Source organism: Falco cherrug, chromosome 12, assembly GCF_023634085.1.
Source record: "Falco cherrug isolate bFalChe1 chromosome 12, bFalChe1.pri, whole genome shotgun sequence".
NCBI lineage: Eukaryota > Metazoa > Chordata > Aves > Falconiformes > Falconidae > Falco > Falco cherrug.
In genome coordinates, this window is record NC_073708.1 from 10,208,854 (window position 1) to 10,223,809 (window position 14,956).

Here is a 14,956-nt window from a genome sequence, read left to right on the forward strand (position 1 = left end):
CATCTGTCTGCAGGCAGCTTTCGGTCTCCCTGGGTCCTCTATATCACCACCCACTACGGAACTGTAGATACGCAAGCAAGTTCTCAGTTACCATGATCATATGCAGCCCTGTACAAATAATTCATGAGCTGTTTATAAGTAATCAAAGTTGTATGCATTATTTAATAAAACAAAATCATCAAGATGTCCCAGAAAAAAATCCAAACCAACAAATGAGCCGAAGTCAGGATGTCCAGGGACCAGATTAAGCACTTAAACCTCTAAATCATCAACACAGATAAATAGAGAGTAACAATTAATTATTCATCTTGCTTTGCACCCATGGTTTCTTCTTTGCAGTGGAACTCAAGTATGTATGAAGAACACATGGCTCCCTCAAACACGTAATGTTCATGTTGTCTTTACAAACAACAGCTCTTTAACTTTAATCAATCTTTGCACATCCCAAATCACTTAAAATTATGGAGGCATCACTGAACTATGGCAGTGTGCTTCCAAATAATCTGACTTTGAAAAATTAAACCAGATTAGATGAGTTCTCACTGCTTCAAAGCCCTTTCCTATGAAAATCACTTCTAAATATTTTCACAGCACATGTCTAAACAAAACAGATGTCTCTGTCTAACACAGTATTCTAGTTTAAAGAGCAACTGGTGACTTGCAAATAGCTTGTTGCATACGGAACCTTAATAACACTGGCATATCTTAAGGCACTTTTTTGTAATATTCCATTGAGCCCATCTAATCAATAGTAAAGTACAAAATTTCAGAATGCAGGCATGTAGCAGGTGAACTTTGTCAAGACAAAACTGCAGTATTTTCAGCCCATTTGATAAAACCAAGCAATACTTCTGGTTTGAAAGTACCAATCAGAAAGGGACAAGAATTCAAAGTTCTAGAGGGGATTTTTTTTTTTTTTTTGGTAACACAGACATACACAGACACAGAAAACAAACCCACAGTAATTCAGTCTCATCTGGTTTAACCTCAACCACGAGACCCTGCTGTCTGTTTTCTTTCTCAAAGGACTCACGTCACTGTGCCCTGCAAAAAGGGAACTTCCACCATTTGTGGTGAGGATACATGATAAACAGATCTGTTCACACCAACTAGCAGGGCTGCCTGCGTCAATAAAAGGCGGTAGCAGAGTCAGTGAACTGTCATTTGGTGCTTGGAGGATTATCGTTTCAAAAGTCGCTTCATGTTAAAGTAAGATGCCAGGATTTTTTTTCCCCCGCAGCAACATGACTGAATTAAATGGAAAAGACGACTGCAAGCTGGCAGAAGGCAAAATCCATAAAAAGAAGCAAAAGGCTTTGTAAGTATATACATCTTAGTATAAACTCAAACGTATTAGAAGTGAACATAGCACTAGAATCTTGGAGATTAAGAATTAGCACCGTGTTTCAGGCTAAATGACTGTACAGCCTTCTCAAAGCCCAGGACTACAGCATCATTAAAAATGGCTTGCGCTGATGCACACCAATGAATTGATTCCCTTATCAATCAGGAGTAGATTTCAGATACACTGGGAGCCTCAGTCTTTTCAAAAAAATTACTTGGATATGTAATTCCCCAGACTTCAGTCATAGGATGGAGCTGTCTGCCTCTGTTCAAAAGTTTTAAGAAATTTAAGTAGAATTGAAATGCAACTACAATTTTAATGGATTACAAAAATGTTTGTTCATTGGTTTCAGTGGTGCAGATCTCAAAAATTATCTGAAGTGCATGGTACCACGTATCGAATCTGGGATCAAGACTTCTAACTCCAGAAACTTCATGTAAGTACCAAGATACACTAAACTATAACAAAATATAACTATACTAGATAAGGATATGGTAAGCTATTTAGTTAATTTCTAAGCTACTTCTAGAGCAGTAAATACTATAACAATGCCTACAATTTCCAAAATGCAAAAGATGTAAAAAATAGGAAGTAGAAACTATTTGTGGACTTAAGGATTATTTTACATGATAAGTTTGCATCAAACAATGAGGGACAAGACACCTCCGTTAAATCTATTTTCTTCAGAGGGACATTATATCCATTCCCTAAAGATTTGCAAGAAATGGTGCTTCACACTCAAGTGAAGAGCAGGTGTATTACTATTCTTATTTCAGGAATATGGAAACAGAAGTACAGATACAAAATTAATGGTCAGAGTTACAGTAAAAGCTTTTCTTTCTGGCAACAGAATTCAGGATAACATCATAGCTCCTTGGTTTCCCGTCTCTCTAATGATTTTTCTCAATGTTGACTTGCCTCCAGGGTCTCAGATTATGTGAAAATCATAAATTTAATAAATACCTGGCACATATTCCTAGAACAGAATAACAAATTATGCAATCTGTCTCCTTTAAACATGCAAAAAACCCCACATGTTTTCTTGCCTAAAGCCTTTTTTTTTTCTTATCATCTTAGGCTTTCTGCAGAGGAAGTAATACAGTGGTCCCAGTCTTTGGAAAAGCTTTTGGCCAGCCAAAGTAAGTCTGTTACTCCAGGATGACTTTTTTCTTACTCTGTGGACAAACTCTTATCCGATTTTGCCAAACAGGCAAAGCCATAGCATTCTGCAAACACTGCCAGAGACTGACCAGTTGCATTTCAATTATTTACAGCTCCAGTGTAACAAGGCCACTGTTACAGTTTGTTAAAGTCTGGGTTTTTTCTTCCATTTCCTACTCCCAGTATAGTAAATAAACCTCAAATAGCTCCGCTCAGTGTTTTTTTGACCAGTCTTCTGTCCTTTTATAACATACTGGTTTGATTTAGAATTTTCCCTCCACTTGTACCCTAATACAATGCACTGAGGGAGGACTAGAATCCATTCATGTATTTTGGTAGCCAGGGTCTAGATCTAAAAGCAGTGAACATAATTAGGAAAACTCCCATCACCCTTAATATTAGAGTATCTACGGTATGCTGAAGGAGGGAATAACAGTGTATTTTGGCAAGATTTTAATACAACTCTTGTTGATTATTTTATCCTCCCTGGTCACAAATATCATTGTATAAATGATGATGTGTTTGCGTTGGCTTTAGGTGGTCAAGGTGTCTTCCGGGAGTTCCTGAAGTCAGAGTTCAGCGAGGAAAACATTGAGTTCTGGTTGGCTTGTGAGGATTACAAGAAAACCAAGTCTGATCACTTACAAGGCAAAGCAGAGAGGATTTATGAGGAGTTTGTTCAGTCAGATGCTATTAAACAGGTACGTACAAAATTAGTATCTGTGTAGTGTTAGAGCGCAAGGATTCTGGAAAATCAGAAAATAGATGAGATGCTTACACGTTCATTCAGTTGCATGGGATGAAGCCACAGACACAGGGTTTTTACAAGTGTACTTGCATCATTATTGTCTTCAGCCACGAGAGTGGAGTCACACGACACAGGCCAGTACATGGGAGCACCACTAGCAGAAGCTCAGCAGAGGCACCAGCAGCTCAGCATACGTTGCTGTTCACCAAGCCAGCCCAGATGGAATTACTGCTGGTGTTTGGAATCAGATACTTAGAGCTTTGCTAGTAGGACAGCTGTGGAATATTTCTTGTTTTTTTAAAATACATTCTGGAGAATTAGAAGTAGTGTGTGTTGATCATATTTCAAACTGGAGACTCATTACACACAAGATTTATCCTAGGTTTTAATTGGAGTTTGTTCCTCTACTTACTCCATTATTGAGTTGTATTACCTCTGACTCCATAAGAAACCACATTTCTATAGTGAGCAACAATTTTTGTGCATAACTGGGATGTAAATGTTAAAATTATCTCATTTTGCAATTTTGATATTGGACTCACACTGAGTTTTAAGGCTGTGAATTTGTTCATTGACAAAGTGATAGATGTAGAAAGAGAGTACATTTTAAAGATGTCAATGGCATTTGTTTTTCACTTTCCAGATAAATATTGACTATCAGATGAGGGAAGCAACAGCCAAAAGGGCTCAAGACCCAACTCACACAAGCTTTGATGAAGCCCAGAAAACTGTGTACATCCTCATGGAAAGGGATTCATATCCCAGGTTTTTGAAATCCAAAGCCTACCTGAATCTTTTGAACCAGCTGCAAACCAACACCTCAAAATGAAGTGCTTGAGGCAGTGAAGAGCCAAGTAGACTCTGTGTCAAATATCCCGCGGAGAAATCCTTCAAGGTGGTTGGATCTTGGCAAGGAGTACCCTGGCCTTGGGAGGAGGGGTACAAGCAAGATGCAAACAGCTCCACAGCCAAGAGACCGCAGGATAGAAGCTGGCAAGACTGTTACAAGGGTGAGAGCAGCACAGGGAGAAAATCCTCTCTTCCCATATGTTATGGAGTCAAGACAGCATATGGATATTATTTATTGTTTGAACTATGCTGTGAACATTGAACCAAGTCTTAGATCCCAAAGAACTGTTGAATGTTAGGAAGTGCAAGACTAGCAAGCTAAGCGTTGGGGAAAGGTTACCAAGTTCAGAAGAACAAGGATGACTGGCAATTTTGTGCCTAACAAGAAAATGCCCAGATAAGACTGACTAATGGCTTTTTTTCTAGTCTGTGAAGTGTTAATAAGTGTGAGTGCAGTTCCATGATGCTATTGTGCTATGTAAATATATTATAAATTGTCATGTCTTAAAACTGATATTTTTTTAAGTTATATAAGAATTATATAAGCTGTATTTTACTAAGTCTGTATTCAACAGGCAGGTATGTAGCATCTTTTCTGTTTAATTTATTGCAAAACAATAAGCAACTCTTCAATTAAATTACTTAAAAATAAATTTTTGTGGTTATTTTACATTTTAAGTGATCTTTCCATTGAAATCACTGAAATATTGAAACACATTGTTCCCTTCTGTCCCACTATGCCACTGCTTCCCATCATCTTAGCCAAATACTCATTTTCCCCATGCTATCTTTTCTCTTTTTCATCCATTTTACGCAACCGTAATCTTAGTTATCCGAGGTGGGTGATCCTGACTCACATAGACTCATCCTCATGACTCCCAAAAAGAAAAGGAAAAAAAGAGAAGCAAGTCTAAATTTCCTTCCTATTTCGCATAATCCCCCAGCTACCAGCACCCAAGATACATCTCAGATATAGAAAACTTTTAATCACTGACATACAGTTCAATCCATTTCTATACTGATGACATGTTGAGCACAGCAGATTACCTATGCTTGCTTGCATAGAGAGCCAGCAACTGGTGAGACTCACTAGTAGTTGCTTTCCTTGTGATATTAGTACTACTCAACCTAATCTTGGCAAGTTCCAGACTCTAATTTACAATACCAATACTAGCATCAAAGGTCATTAAACTTCACTGCAAATGTCGTGTTGTATTTACTCTAAAATATACAGTATCATGAGTAGTCTATACCACAGTGGGCTGTGATGAGAAATAAAGCAAATGAAGAAAAGTTGCAATTATGCACAGGCACTACCACGTCTAAAGTATTTAAGACCTTGTGACTTTAGAGCTCATAGTAGAAATAAATCAAAGCATGCCCTCATCTTAATGAGTTACCATCATGAGACAGCTATCACACAGGTGGCAATACAAGATTTTATCTCACCCTTGCAGATTTTCCATTTTCCAGAATCACATGAGCTTAGTCAGGCACACTCCATTATTCCATACCAAATGGAGAAGCTATAAACCCACAGACGTACGTCATCTCATGGGGAGAGCAAACTATGTTCATGCTGCCACCCTTCGGGGACCTTAGGACCTCCAAGGGAGAAAAAAAATCTTCAGTGTTACAAGCAAAGCTCTGCTGGAAGGAGCATAGCTAAGTGGCAGTTGCTACTCGCTTCCACCATCACTTGCTGTTGCAGCTGGAAGCCACTGCAAATCACACCTTGTTACTTTCAAGGCCAGTAAATGCAGAAGACTATAATCTGGTCTCGCAGTATGATGCATACCTGAGGGAGTCTCTGATTGCAAAACTTGAATGCTCCTGAAACATTGTAAGCCCATCTCCAGTTGGCACTCTCTTACATGAATTAAGTTTCGAGGATCAGTAGGAATAAATCTAATTCCTGTGAAGTAGGAATAACAGCTATGCCTCCCACACAAGGGGCATCCTCCTGTTTGTTCTGACACAGCTAACATGGACCAAATGTCACTGTTTACATAGCTTTAACCTTGCAGAAGACAAAAGGTAACTATGAAATATCAGCTACCCTGCCTTCAAGTAACGTTTTTCTTTTGACTGTAATTAGTATGGGCCCACTCTTCATTTCCTCCCTCTGCTGTTTCACAATTTTGGATGATTTAGCCAAACCACTGTATGAAATTTCTGACTAAAATCATATTTCATAGTATGTCTATTTAGGCTTTTTTTTTTTTTTTAATGGCTTGTTACTGTCAGAGTAGACTGTCAGAAGCCATTTGACCTGCTGTAAGCGAGAGTGCTGTGTTTTATAATGAGCAGATACAGGTTTCCAACTCAACATAGGTCTCAGAGACAGGTGTCACAAAAAGAAGGCAGTCTCTAGAGTCGTGACACGGTTTTGGGTGCTGCAGCAGCCACTGCTCACTTCAAGAGACAGCCCATGTCACTGCCCATGCCCACTGCCCTGTGACTTTGCATCAGGCAGAACAAATCTTTTCACAAAGACTGAGTGCAATCATTACAGCTGCCTGGCACCCTGCCCTGCACCCTGACCTCCTGCAAAGAGCCACCAGGTCCTCCCTAACAGGAAGGGGCAAAAAAGTGACACTATAACATGCTGGTTAGAACTCTCTGAAAATAAGCTAAACCTGCCCACAGAACAGACTAACACAGCTCTCAGACAGCACACCAACCACTTGTGTTATACACAGTATAGACCAGAATATTTGCAGAGAGAAGAAGGGACTTTTCACTCTTTTCCACAAGCATCTCTCCCTGCTGCATGATTTGGAGTAGTGTGAGAATGGAAAGTTTCGTTTGGTTTTCGTTTTGGGTTTGGGGTTTTTTTTTTTTCCTTTTTTCAAGAAGAAACTATTCTGCTTCTTACAATCCAACCTTGGTACATTTCTAAATCTTTCACCTTACTTGCAGTAGGAACCTGAAAACAGCTACAAAGATCAATCGCCCAGGTTGTTAATTCCAGAGATATTCCAGCCCACTCCAGTGTCCTTGGCAACATGACCATGTTTCACCAAGCCATAAACAGCATAGCAGAAATACAGAACTGTCTCTGGGATGCTGTCACAAGTCTAGTATTATATATCTGTTGCCATGGCAGGGTTATACAAAGCTGGTTGTTTAAATATGGTCCAAGAGATCTGGATGTATTTTATGGCAATTTATAGTGCTGTCCGCACTAATCTACTTTATAAAAGGAAGAAACTATAAGTATCAATGGAATGGTACAACCAAAACAATTTTTACGGTATTGACACATATTATTTATGTGCTTTAAAATCATCCAGAGATAGGCATTTTTATAATTTCTTCAAAACCTCTTTTTGAAAATGCAGTATACAATGCTTATTTTATAGTGATTTCTTTTTAAGACTGCCTAAATAGAGGCTCTTTGGACTCAGAAAAAGAGCAGAACATACAGATCAAAGGGATTAAGGACTCAGTATTTTCTGTGACCCTTGGTTCATTTACAGGGCACAAGCAGAGCATCAAGTTCATTCATGATTTCCATCTCATCTCTTCCCCCCACCCATGCACACCCCAGCCTCAGTATCACAGCCTGGTTTCATGGCCGTGGGCTGTGCCCTGCCCAGCGCAGCAGACTCTTCCAAAATGGGACGTATTATGCATTGAATGCAGAAAGTGGACCTCCCTAGAAACTTCCCATACTGAAAGGAGAAACTTGTGAACGCAAGCTCTATTTACTATCTTGTAAATAAATTAGTAGGCCATCAGGGAAAACTGTCCTTTTTCAACATATGCTAGACTTTGTTAGTTATCAGTTAACTGCTAAAGCTTTCCAGAACAATCAGGGTCTGACTGTGATCCAGCACTTATTAATATATTGAATATGTATGTCAAGCAGCTTATTTGATCATTTCTTTTAACTAGATTTAAGTTTCCCTTTTTGGAAAAAATATACCGAAGGAATGGAAATTTGTTCCATTCACAGTCTCTATGAAAAATAGGTTGAATCAGATTGGCCATCAGCTACAGATCAGTGTAGGCAAACAGGATGCCCTACATGGAGCAGCTTTAAGGTTTGACAGTAGTGACTCAGACTTTAAGTGTTCTACCTTGCCCCCGAAGGAAAGAAACATTTTCATAGTTTTTCTGTGTTTCAGTATAAAAATCAATCATTGCATCATCTTCAGGCATACTTTTGAAATGAATTAATGTCTCCCTCCTGCAGAAAGAAGCTTTCTTTATAGGACTTAAGAGTCCAGCAGACCCTGAATGTGAGTTTAGGAGACTAACTTTAACCTCTCCAATTTGGAAAACCTTCTCTAAGTGTATTCCCTGAAAGAGATATTTTTAAAATTATCCCAAATAGAACCAAAAATATGGCATAACATAGTATCATTCTCTTCCATATATTGAAAAGGCCATCCATGGAAGCCCGCTAGTACAGACATCCTATTGTTAGGCACAGCAAAGCAGGAAGGAAATTAAAGCTGAGATGGCGATGAATAGTACAAATTCTCCACCTTAGAACCCTAAATGCCACCTGTCCCTGCCCACACTCTGAAGGAAAAGGCTTTCCGGATGTCCTCTCCTTTATGGTAGTGAAATGAGTTTGAAAAGCAAAAATAGATGACAATAGGTGGGAAAACTAGATGTTCTCATCTTCCATTCGGAGACACGGGTTGATTGTATCAGCGAGTGTGATGTCTGTAAATGAAGCTTTATGAGATGAAATCTTTAGTCATTAAACACTGGCAGAAATTGCAAAACAGGTTCTTGCTTAATATTCATTGGGTGATTTAAATTTGTCTTGGATGCTCAGAAACAAAGTCAGAGAGGAGTTAAGGTTATCCCTTGGCTTTCTTTGAATAAATACAGCCTCAGAAGTTTTAGTCACAAAAAGAACATTTACATCACCAAGAACTGATGTGCTTATTTTGGGAATGAACTCATTTCCCCTTATTTGTCAAAACAGTCCCAGAAAGTACTTTCTTGAAAGATCCCAAAGATAATCAACATTTAAATTCTACTGAGCACTTCCCTTCAATTTCTTTGAACAGCCTAAACACCACAGAGCCTTAAAGCACTTACCTAAGCTAGTTTGGTGACCAGCTTTCAGATGGCCCTTTTCACTAATGAAATTAAAAATAGCTTTAGTAAAAAATGAGATGCAGTAATGTAATCCTCTCAGGATCACTCTAGACTTGTATGCAGAGAAGAACAGAACAGAATAGCAATGTTTCTCTTCAAAGTTTGTTACTCAGCCAGAGTACTAAAGTGACAGCACACCTGCCTATGAACTTGACATTGCTTGAGTCACAAGGGATTTTGGTTTTTTTCAAGTTACTGTGGTCAGAGGGCTTCTGTTATTAGAGGACAGCCTTTAAAAATAAAACAAAATAAACACTCTGCATAATGGTACTAACTTAGTAACCTGTGAATTTCATACCACTTATGGAAAAAGTCTGTACTATATTTGCTGTAGCAAATGGTTTGTCAACCATGAAGGCTGAGAAGCCAGCTTTAGAGATAGAGAAGACACTTGCTGTTGAACAGAATTTGATCAGCCATGAGTCTGAGCAAGACAACATGCTTACACATGCCAGTCTGAGGAAATAGCTAACACACTCAGGATGTCCTAATGTTGTGGTTTAACCCCAGCTGCTAATTAAGTGTTATGCAGCCACTCGCTCACTCCCCCCTCACCCAGGGGTATGGGGAGGAGAATTGGAAAGGAATGTAAAACTCAAGGGTTGAAATGAGAACAATTTGCTAATTAAAATAAGAACAAGAAAACAATAGTAATGATAACAATAACAGTTATAATGAAAAGGAGGGAGGAGGAGAGAGGAATGAAATCCGAAGGGAAGGGAGACGAGAACTAATAATGCACAATACAACTGCTCACCACCTGCTGACCAATGCCCAGCCAGTCCCCAGGCAATGACCTGCCACCTTGGCCAACCCCCTCCAAGTTTATATAGCGACCATGCTATCCCATGGTACGGAATACCTCTTTAGCCAGTTTGGTTCAGCTGTCCTGGCCATGTCCCCTCCCAATGTCCTATGCCCCTCCAGCCTTCCTGCCAGCAAGGCCTGAGAAACCAAAAAGTCCCCAACCACACTGTTCCCACACCAACCCCAAACACAGCACTGCACTAGCCACCAAGAAGAAAATTAACCATATCCCACCTGAAACTAGGACACCTAACAAAGCCCAAAGTCCAAGCAGAAACTTCATGTACTGGAACAAACATCTGGGGGATAAGGGGCCCTGGAATAACATGATCAAATGTTCTGACCAACTTGGACCGAACTGTAATCAATAACTTTACACTAAACAACTGCAAGATGGACAACTGACATCTTCAGATAGATTACGCTTGCAGGAAGGGTAAGTAGCCTTTTTCACTGCTGAGCTTTTGTGCAAGTGTGTATGCAGTCTGACAGAGAGCTAAGGGCACATGGTGCTGTGTATCCAAACAACAGTACCTACCCCTCTGAAGCCTAATTGAATGGGAAGGTTGAAAGTTCACGTAAAAACTACTCCAGGCTTCCAGTCACATGATTTCCTTCTCTGCTTTGATGGTTGCAGAATATCAGGGCCACACAATGACATCATGGCTTTTACCAAAAAAAAAAAAAAATGGAAGAGAAAGGTCAATAGTGTACAACTGAGGTAACATTTTCAAGAAGTGCTACCTAGCCTTCACTGTTTTCACTCAGCAGAAGATTGTTCATGGAGTTTGCAGAGACTGGCCACAGTGTAAGATTTGTCCAACCTTATTGATAAAACCTGAAGCCATGAATATAGAAACTATTCAAATTCTTGAAGTCAGTGACTCCTAGCAGGCCATGCCTACTTCTACCCAGAAACAGAAACCACTTCATCATCTGTATAGCTGCAGACAGTTTCTTTCTTCAGACAGTCATCTTGTTGTGGCCTACAGTAGGGAGCTGTACTGGTGAACCGTGTTCCCTGTTGCCCTGTGAGCAGATTTTTGCTGCACACTGAACCTAAATTTTCTTGAGGCTACTGTCAATTATATAGCAAGAAAGTTCCCAACAGAACTGATCAAAGCCACTAAGAAAGATGCAACCAGCGAAAACAGGACTGTCGGCTGCAAACACCAATGGCTGTGCTAAGTGAAAAGCAAGAATGTTGATCCGTTTTTTGTACGCGACTCCCACTCAAACAGGAATGAGGATGAGTAGCACCTAGACTGGAGTATCCACTTTTTGCTCTCCTCGAGGTTAACAAAGGCCTCTTCATATTTTACTGCTCTTCCTGCGCTTGGCCCTAGATCTCTAGGCATGTCCTCAGTGCTCCTATTTAACATGCCCTTGTAAGACACTGTGTCAGGAATGTGGGTAGAAGGCAAGCCCCAGCAAGCAGTGTTCCTACATTCATGAATGCCAGCGTGTGGGTGGGTGTACTGCAGGAGAAAGGGTAGCAATGTGAGAGTGAGGGAGTATGTGGGTAGATGGAAAGAATAGCTACAACACAGAGAATGAGACAGACAGTGGTTCCATGTTCACTAGTGTGAGAACAGATGTAGGTGGGCGAGATGTTTGTTGGGCAGAACAGCATTAAAATAGAAACACAAATAGGAAAGAATGAATATAAGAGAAAAAAAAAAAAAAGAGAAGGCATGAGAACTAACAAAGATGCTACTAAGCGAACACAAGAAGACAGAAAATGAAATACAAGACTGAGCAAGAGCTCACCTGGGAGTATTACCCTAAGTAATAAGGAAAAAATTGTTGCAATCAAGATGGTTGACATACATTGCCTAAACTAGCTGGCGATTGATAGTTAATCCCTATAAAACAAACAGGCCAGAACAACTGCCAAATTCAGCAGCTTTGGTGTGATATAGCCATTTTCTCAGTTTTCATACTTTGGTTTTTCAATTTTCCTCATATTTTTCTTTTGGAAAAGTATGTCCAGCAAAACTTCTGAATCCACCAAGAAATAATCAATTCCTACACAGCGCATGCCCTCACAACACTGAAGTTGTTCTGTACCCATACATGTGGCAACCTAAGGAATTCAAAGGAACAAGGCCATATCAGGACCCACATTAAACCGCCTGTTCAATGTACATCTCAGACACCTGCTCGTCTCAGGGTCTCACCTACCTCGGCAAGGAGTCTCTTTCAGGCTAAATGAGACCATGAGTTACAGAGAAACTGCAGAGAGTTTCCCTAGAGCCTGCACCCACATCCACCCTTGAGAGACCATGCTTTGATGCAGTTATACCTTCTTCTTTAGGGCGATACCAGATGACATCTAGTGGAATATCTATGCAATAAGAGGAAGGGTATGATTTACATTCAATCACGTAGTTTTCCAGTGAAGCAGCATACCTGGTTAATGACTAAACCTTTCACTCTTACGTGCTTTAAATATTCTGGAAAGGGAAGTACAAAGGTAGTGTTCTGGGTATTAAGCTAGGAAAGAACGGTAGTGGAAAGCAGCTGACTCGGAGAAACAAGTTGTAAAATCGTATTTGCAGCAAGTTTAATGAAATAGCCACAAGCCTGAATGGTAGCAGTCCTGTTGAAAGTAAGAAGATGGAGTGCTCACAGTGGCTGGGAGGCACGGTGACGGCAGGCAGCAACACAACCATAGCCATTCAGGGTCCCTCAGACTTTGAGGGCTTCCCAGCCAGATTCTGTGGTTTGACAGTTCCTCTGCACTGATCCAAGGACAGATTTGGCAGCATGTTCACCACCCCATGTTAAGGCACTTGGTGATCTTAAGTGCCTGCAGGTTCCCATTAAATTTCAAATGGTGCTTTAGAGCGTGGTCAGGGACAGAACAAAACTGCAGACATGAAGTAAGCAACAAACCCTGCACCTAAATATCCTGCCACTGTACAAGTCAAGATGAGGTTTACAGAAGTATCTTCTTCAGTTTAATACTAAATCAAACTTAAGGGAAAAAAACTAAACAAAGTTTATTTCAATTTTAAGCAGCATTTTAAAATGTCTGTAATATATGAAAGAAAATATTTGAACACAGAGTCACTAGTTACTGACCCTCAGCCTCTGCACAACTCAAGTTTACAAAGAGATGATCTTATATGCAGCGTCCTGAACATCAGCTAATGACAGAAAAAATCCCTACAAGCATTTTAAAACTAAGATTTTTAGATGAGTTATCCTTTAATACCAATATAATCTAATGCAAAAATAAGATCTATTTAAGCTTTTGCGAAAGAACTTACATACACACAACGTTTTTACAAAATATATGTAAATCAAATAGTTAAATACGGGTTCAAACCACTAGTGGAAACTATCAACATAATTGGGATTTTCATTATGAACCTTTTCCAGAGTCACATTTATACATATGGTGCTTTATATATACATATTTTAATTTAAGTATTTTTAGAAATTCCTTATAGCCAATTTTAGCTTGACAAGTTCAGCCCTAAGTTACTTCCCTCCTATGCTTTTAGTATATAACTGCCCGTACTTGCAGGCATAAGAAGTATTATTTTTGAAGAGACGTGAGAAAGTTGGATCATCTCACTGTTGTGATTATTTGAATAATCAACTCAAGTTACATTACATATTTTCCCCTGACCATTCCTGTTGTAGAAATGAAACAAAATACTCTAAAACCCTGTGTGAATGTAGGAAGAATACAAAGTGAGATTTGATGAAATAGCAATCCATAGAGAACAGATCGTGTTATGATATTTGTCCCTCCCTTCCCATAAGCACAGGCCAGGTCCCATGGTAAGTTCTTTACGGTCAGGCTCTTATGGTGCCCCGCTGACACCAGGTTCTGCTGTAGATGTGCATACCACATGTTTCCTCCTTACAAGAATCTTTACTGTTGGAAAACAGATGTACATCCTTCTACACTAGGCCTGTATACCAGTAGGGTGCAATAAAATAAATGAGTGTGCTATATAACTGTAGACTCAAACTTAAGTTTAAGATCAAATACTACAGAGGTCATGCGCTGCCTACAAGGCATTGTAAGAGAAAGATGAGTCGAAACAGAGACACAAGATTGAAAAAAACACATTGCACACTGCACACAGCTGGGCTGTCAGATGGAGCAGGGAGAAGACCAACTTTTCCCTCCTGACACAGTCAACCTGTGCCTTGTAGACACTGGCAAATCCCCAACTACCCCCAGAAAGGACAGAAAGTTCTCTAGAAAGATAATTTCCACCCCACCTCTCCTCTGCAGCTAATTTACAACAACTAGCTGAGCTAATGCTTACTCCCAAAGCCCCAGCACACTACAAACAAGTCCGCCATTAGCATGAACAGAGCTACTTCAGTGCTACTGCACCACTTGGCTGCTTTGAAACGCTTGGCTAGAGAAGAATAAGTGGCACATACACAACTTGAGTCTCAATTTAAAATGAGGCCATAACCTGGGCAACAGCTATGAGAAAAATGACAGAGGATTTCATACAAGTTTAAAGAAAGTTCTGCTCTAATGTCACTCAGATGGCGTGCAACACCAACTTGACTGGTTAGCAACATGTAAAAGCCTCACACTAATGGGTCAGAGCAGAAAATAAAGGCTCTCCCATGGCAATCCAAAGTACTTCATAAAGCTGCCTGTAAGAGGATGAAACCTGGGTTTAATGCAAGAATACTTTTGCCTTTAATCTCATTTCAACATGGACTTTAGGTTTCATATAAAGAACTTTGATAAAGGGATGGAAAATATTAGTCACAAAACTTGGACAATACATGCAAGATTTCAATGAAGCAAAACACAGCTTCATTTCATTACAGCTGATCAGGAGAGATGTCAAGATAATTTCAGAGCAAACAGCCTCTATCAGTGGTGAATCAGAGTCCAACTGAACTTTTTCTGACAGAAACCACAGCCACTGTTT

The 14,956-nt window shown here is 39.8% G+C and overlaps 1 protein-coding gene across 1 annotated transcript; it reads left to right on the forward strand.

Annotated features, from left to right (window-relative positions):
• The first annotated feature begins 1,090 nt into the window (after positions 1 to 1,090).
• Positions 1,091 to 4,781, forward strand: RGS1 (regulator of G protein signaling 1). The gene is made up of 5 exons (XM_005434170.4): positions 1,091 to 1,318; positions 1,698 to 1,781; positions 2,423 to 2,484; positions 3,044 to 3,207; positions 3,898 to 4,781. The coding sequence occupies exons 1-5, from the start codon at positions 1,215 to 1,217 to the stop codon at positions 4,081 to 4,083; spliced, it is 600 nt and encodes a 199-aa protein (XP_005434227.1). The 5' UTR covers positions 1,091 to 1,214; the 3' UTR covers positions 4,084 to 4,781.
• Positions 4,782 to 14,956: the final 10,175 nt, after the last annotated feature.

Coding starts and splice junctions, on each gene's coding strand:
- RGS1 (XM_005434170.4), top strand. CDS start 1,215: ATGCCAGGATTTTTTTTCCCCCGCAGCAACATGACTGAATTAAATGGA. Junction 2,485..3,043: donor AAAGCTTTTGGCCAGCCAAA/GTAAGTCTGTTA, acceptor CGTTGGCTTTAG/GTGGTCAAGGTGTCTTCCGG. Junction 3,208..3,897: donor AGTCAGATGCTATTAAACAG/GTACGTACAAAA, acceptor TTCACTTTCCAG/ATAAATATTGACTATCAGAT.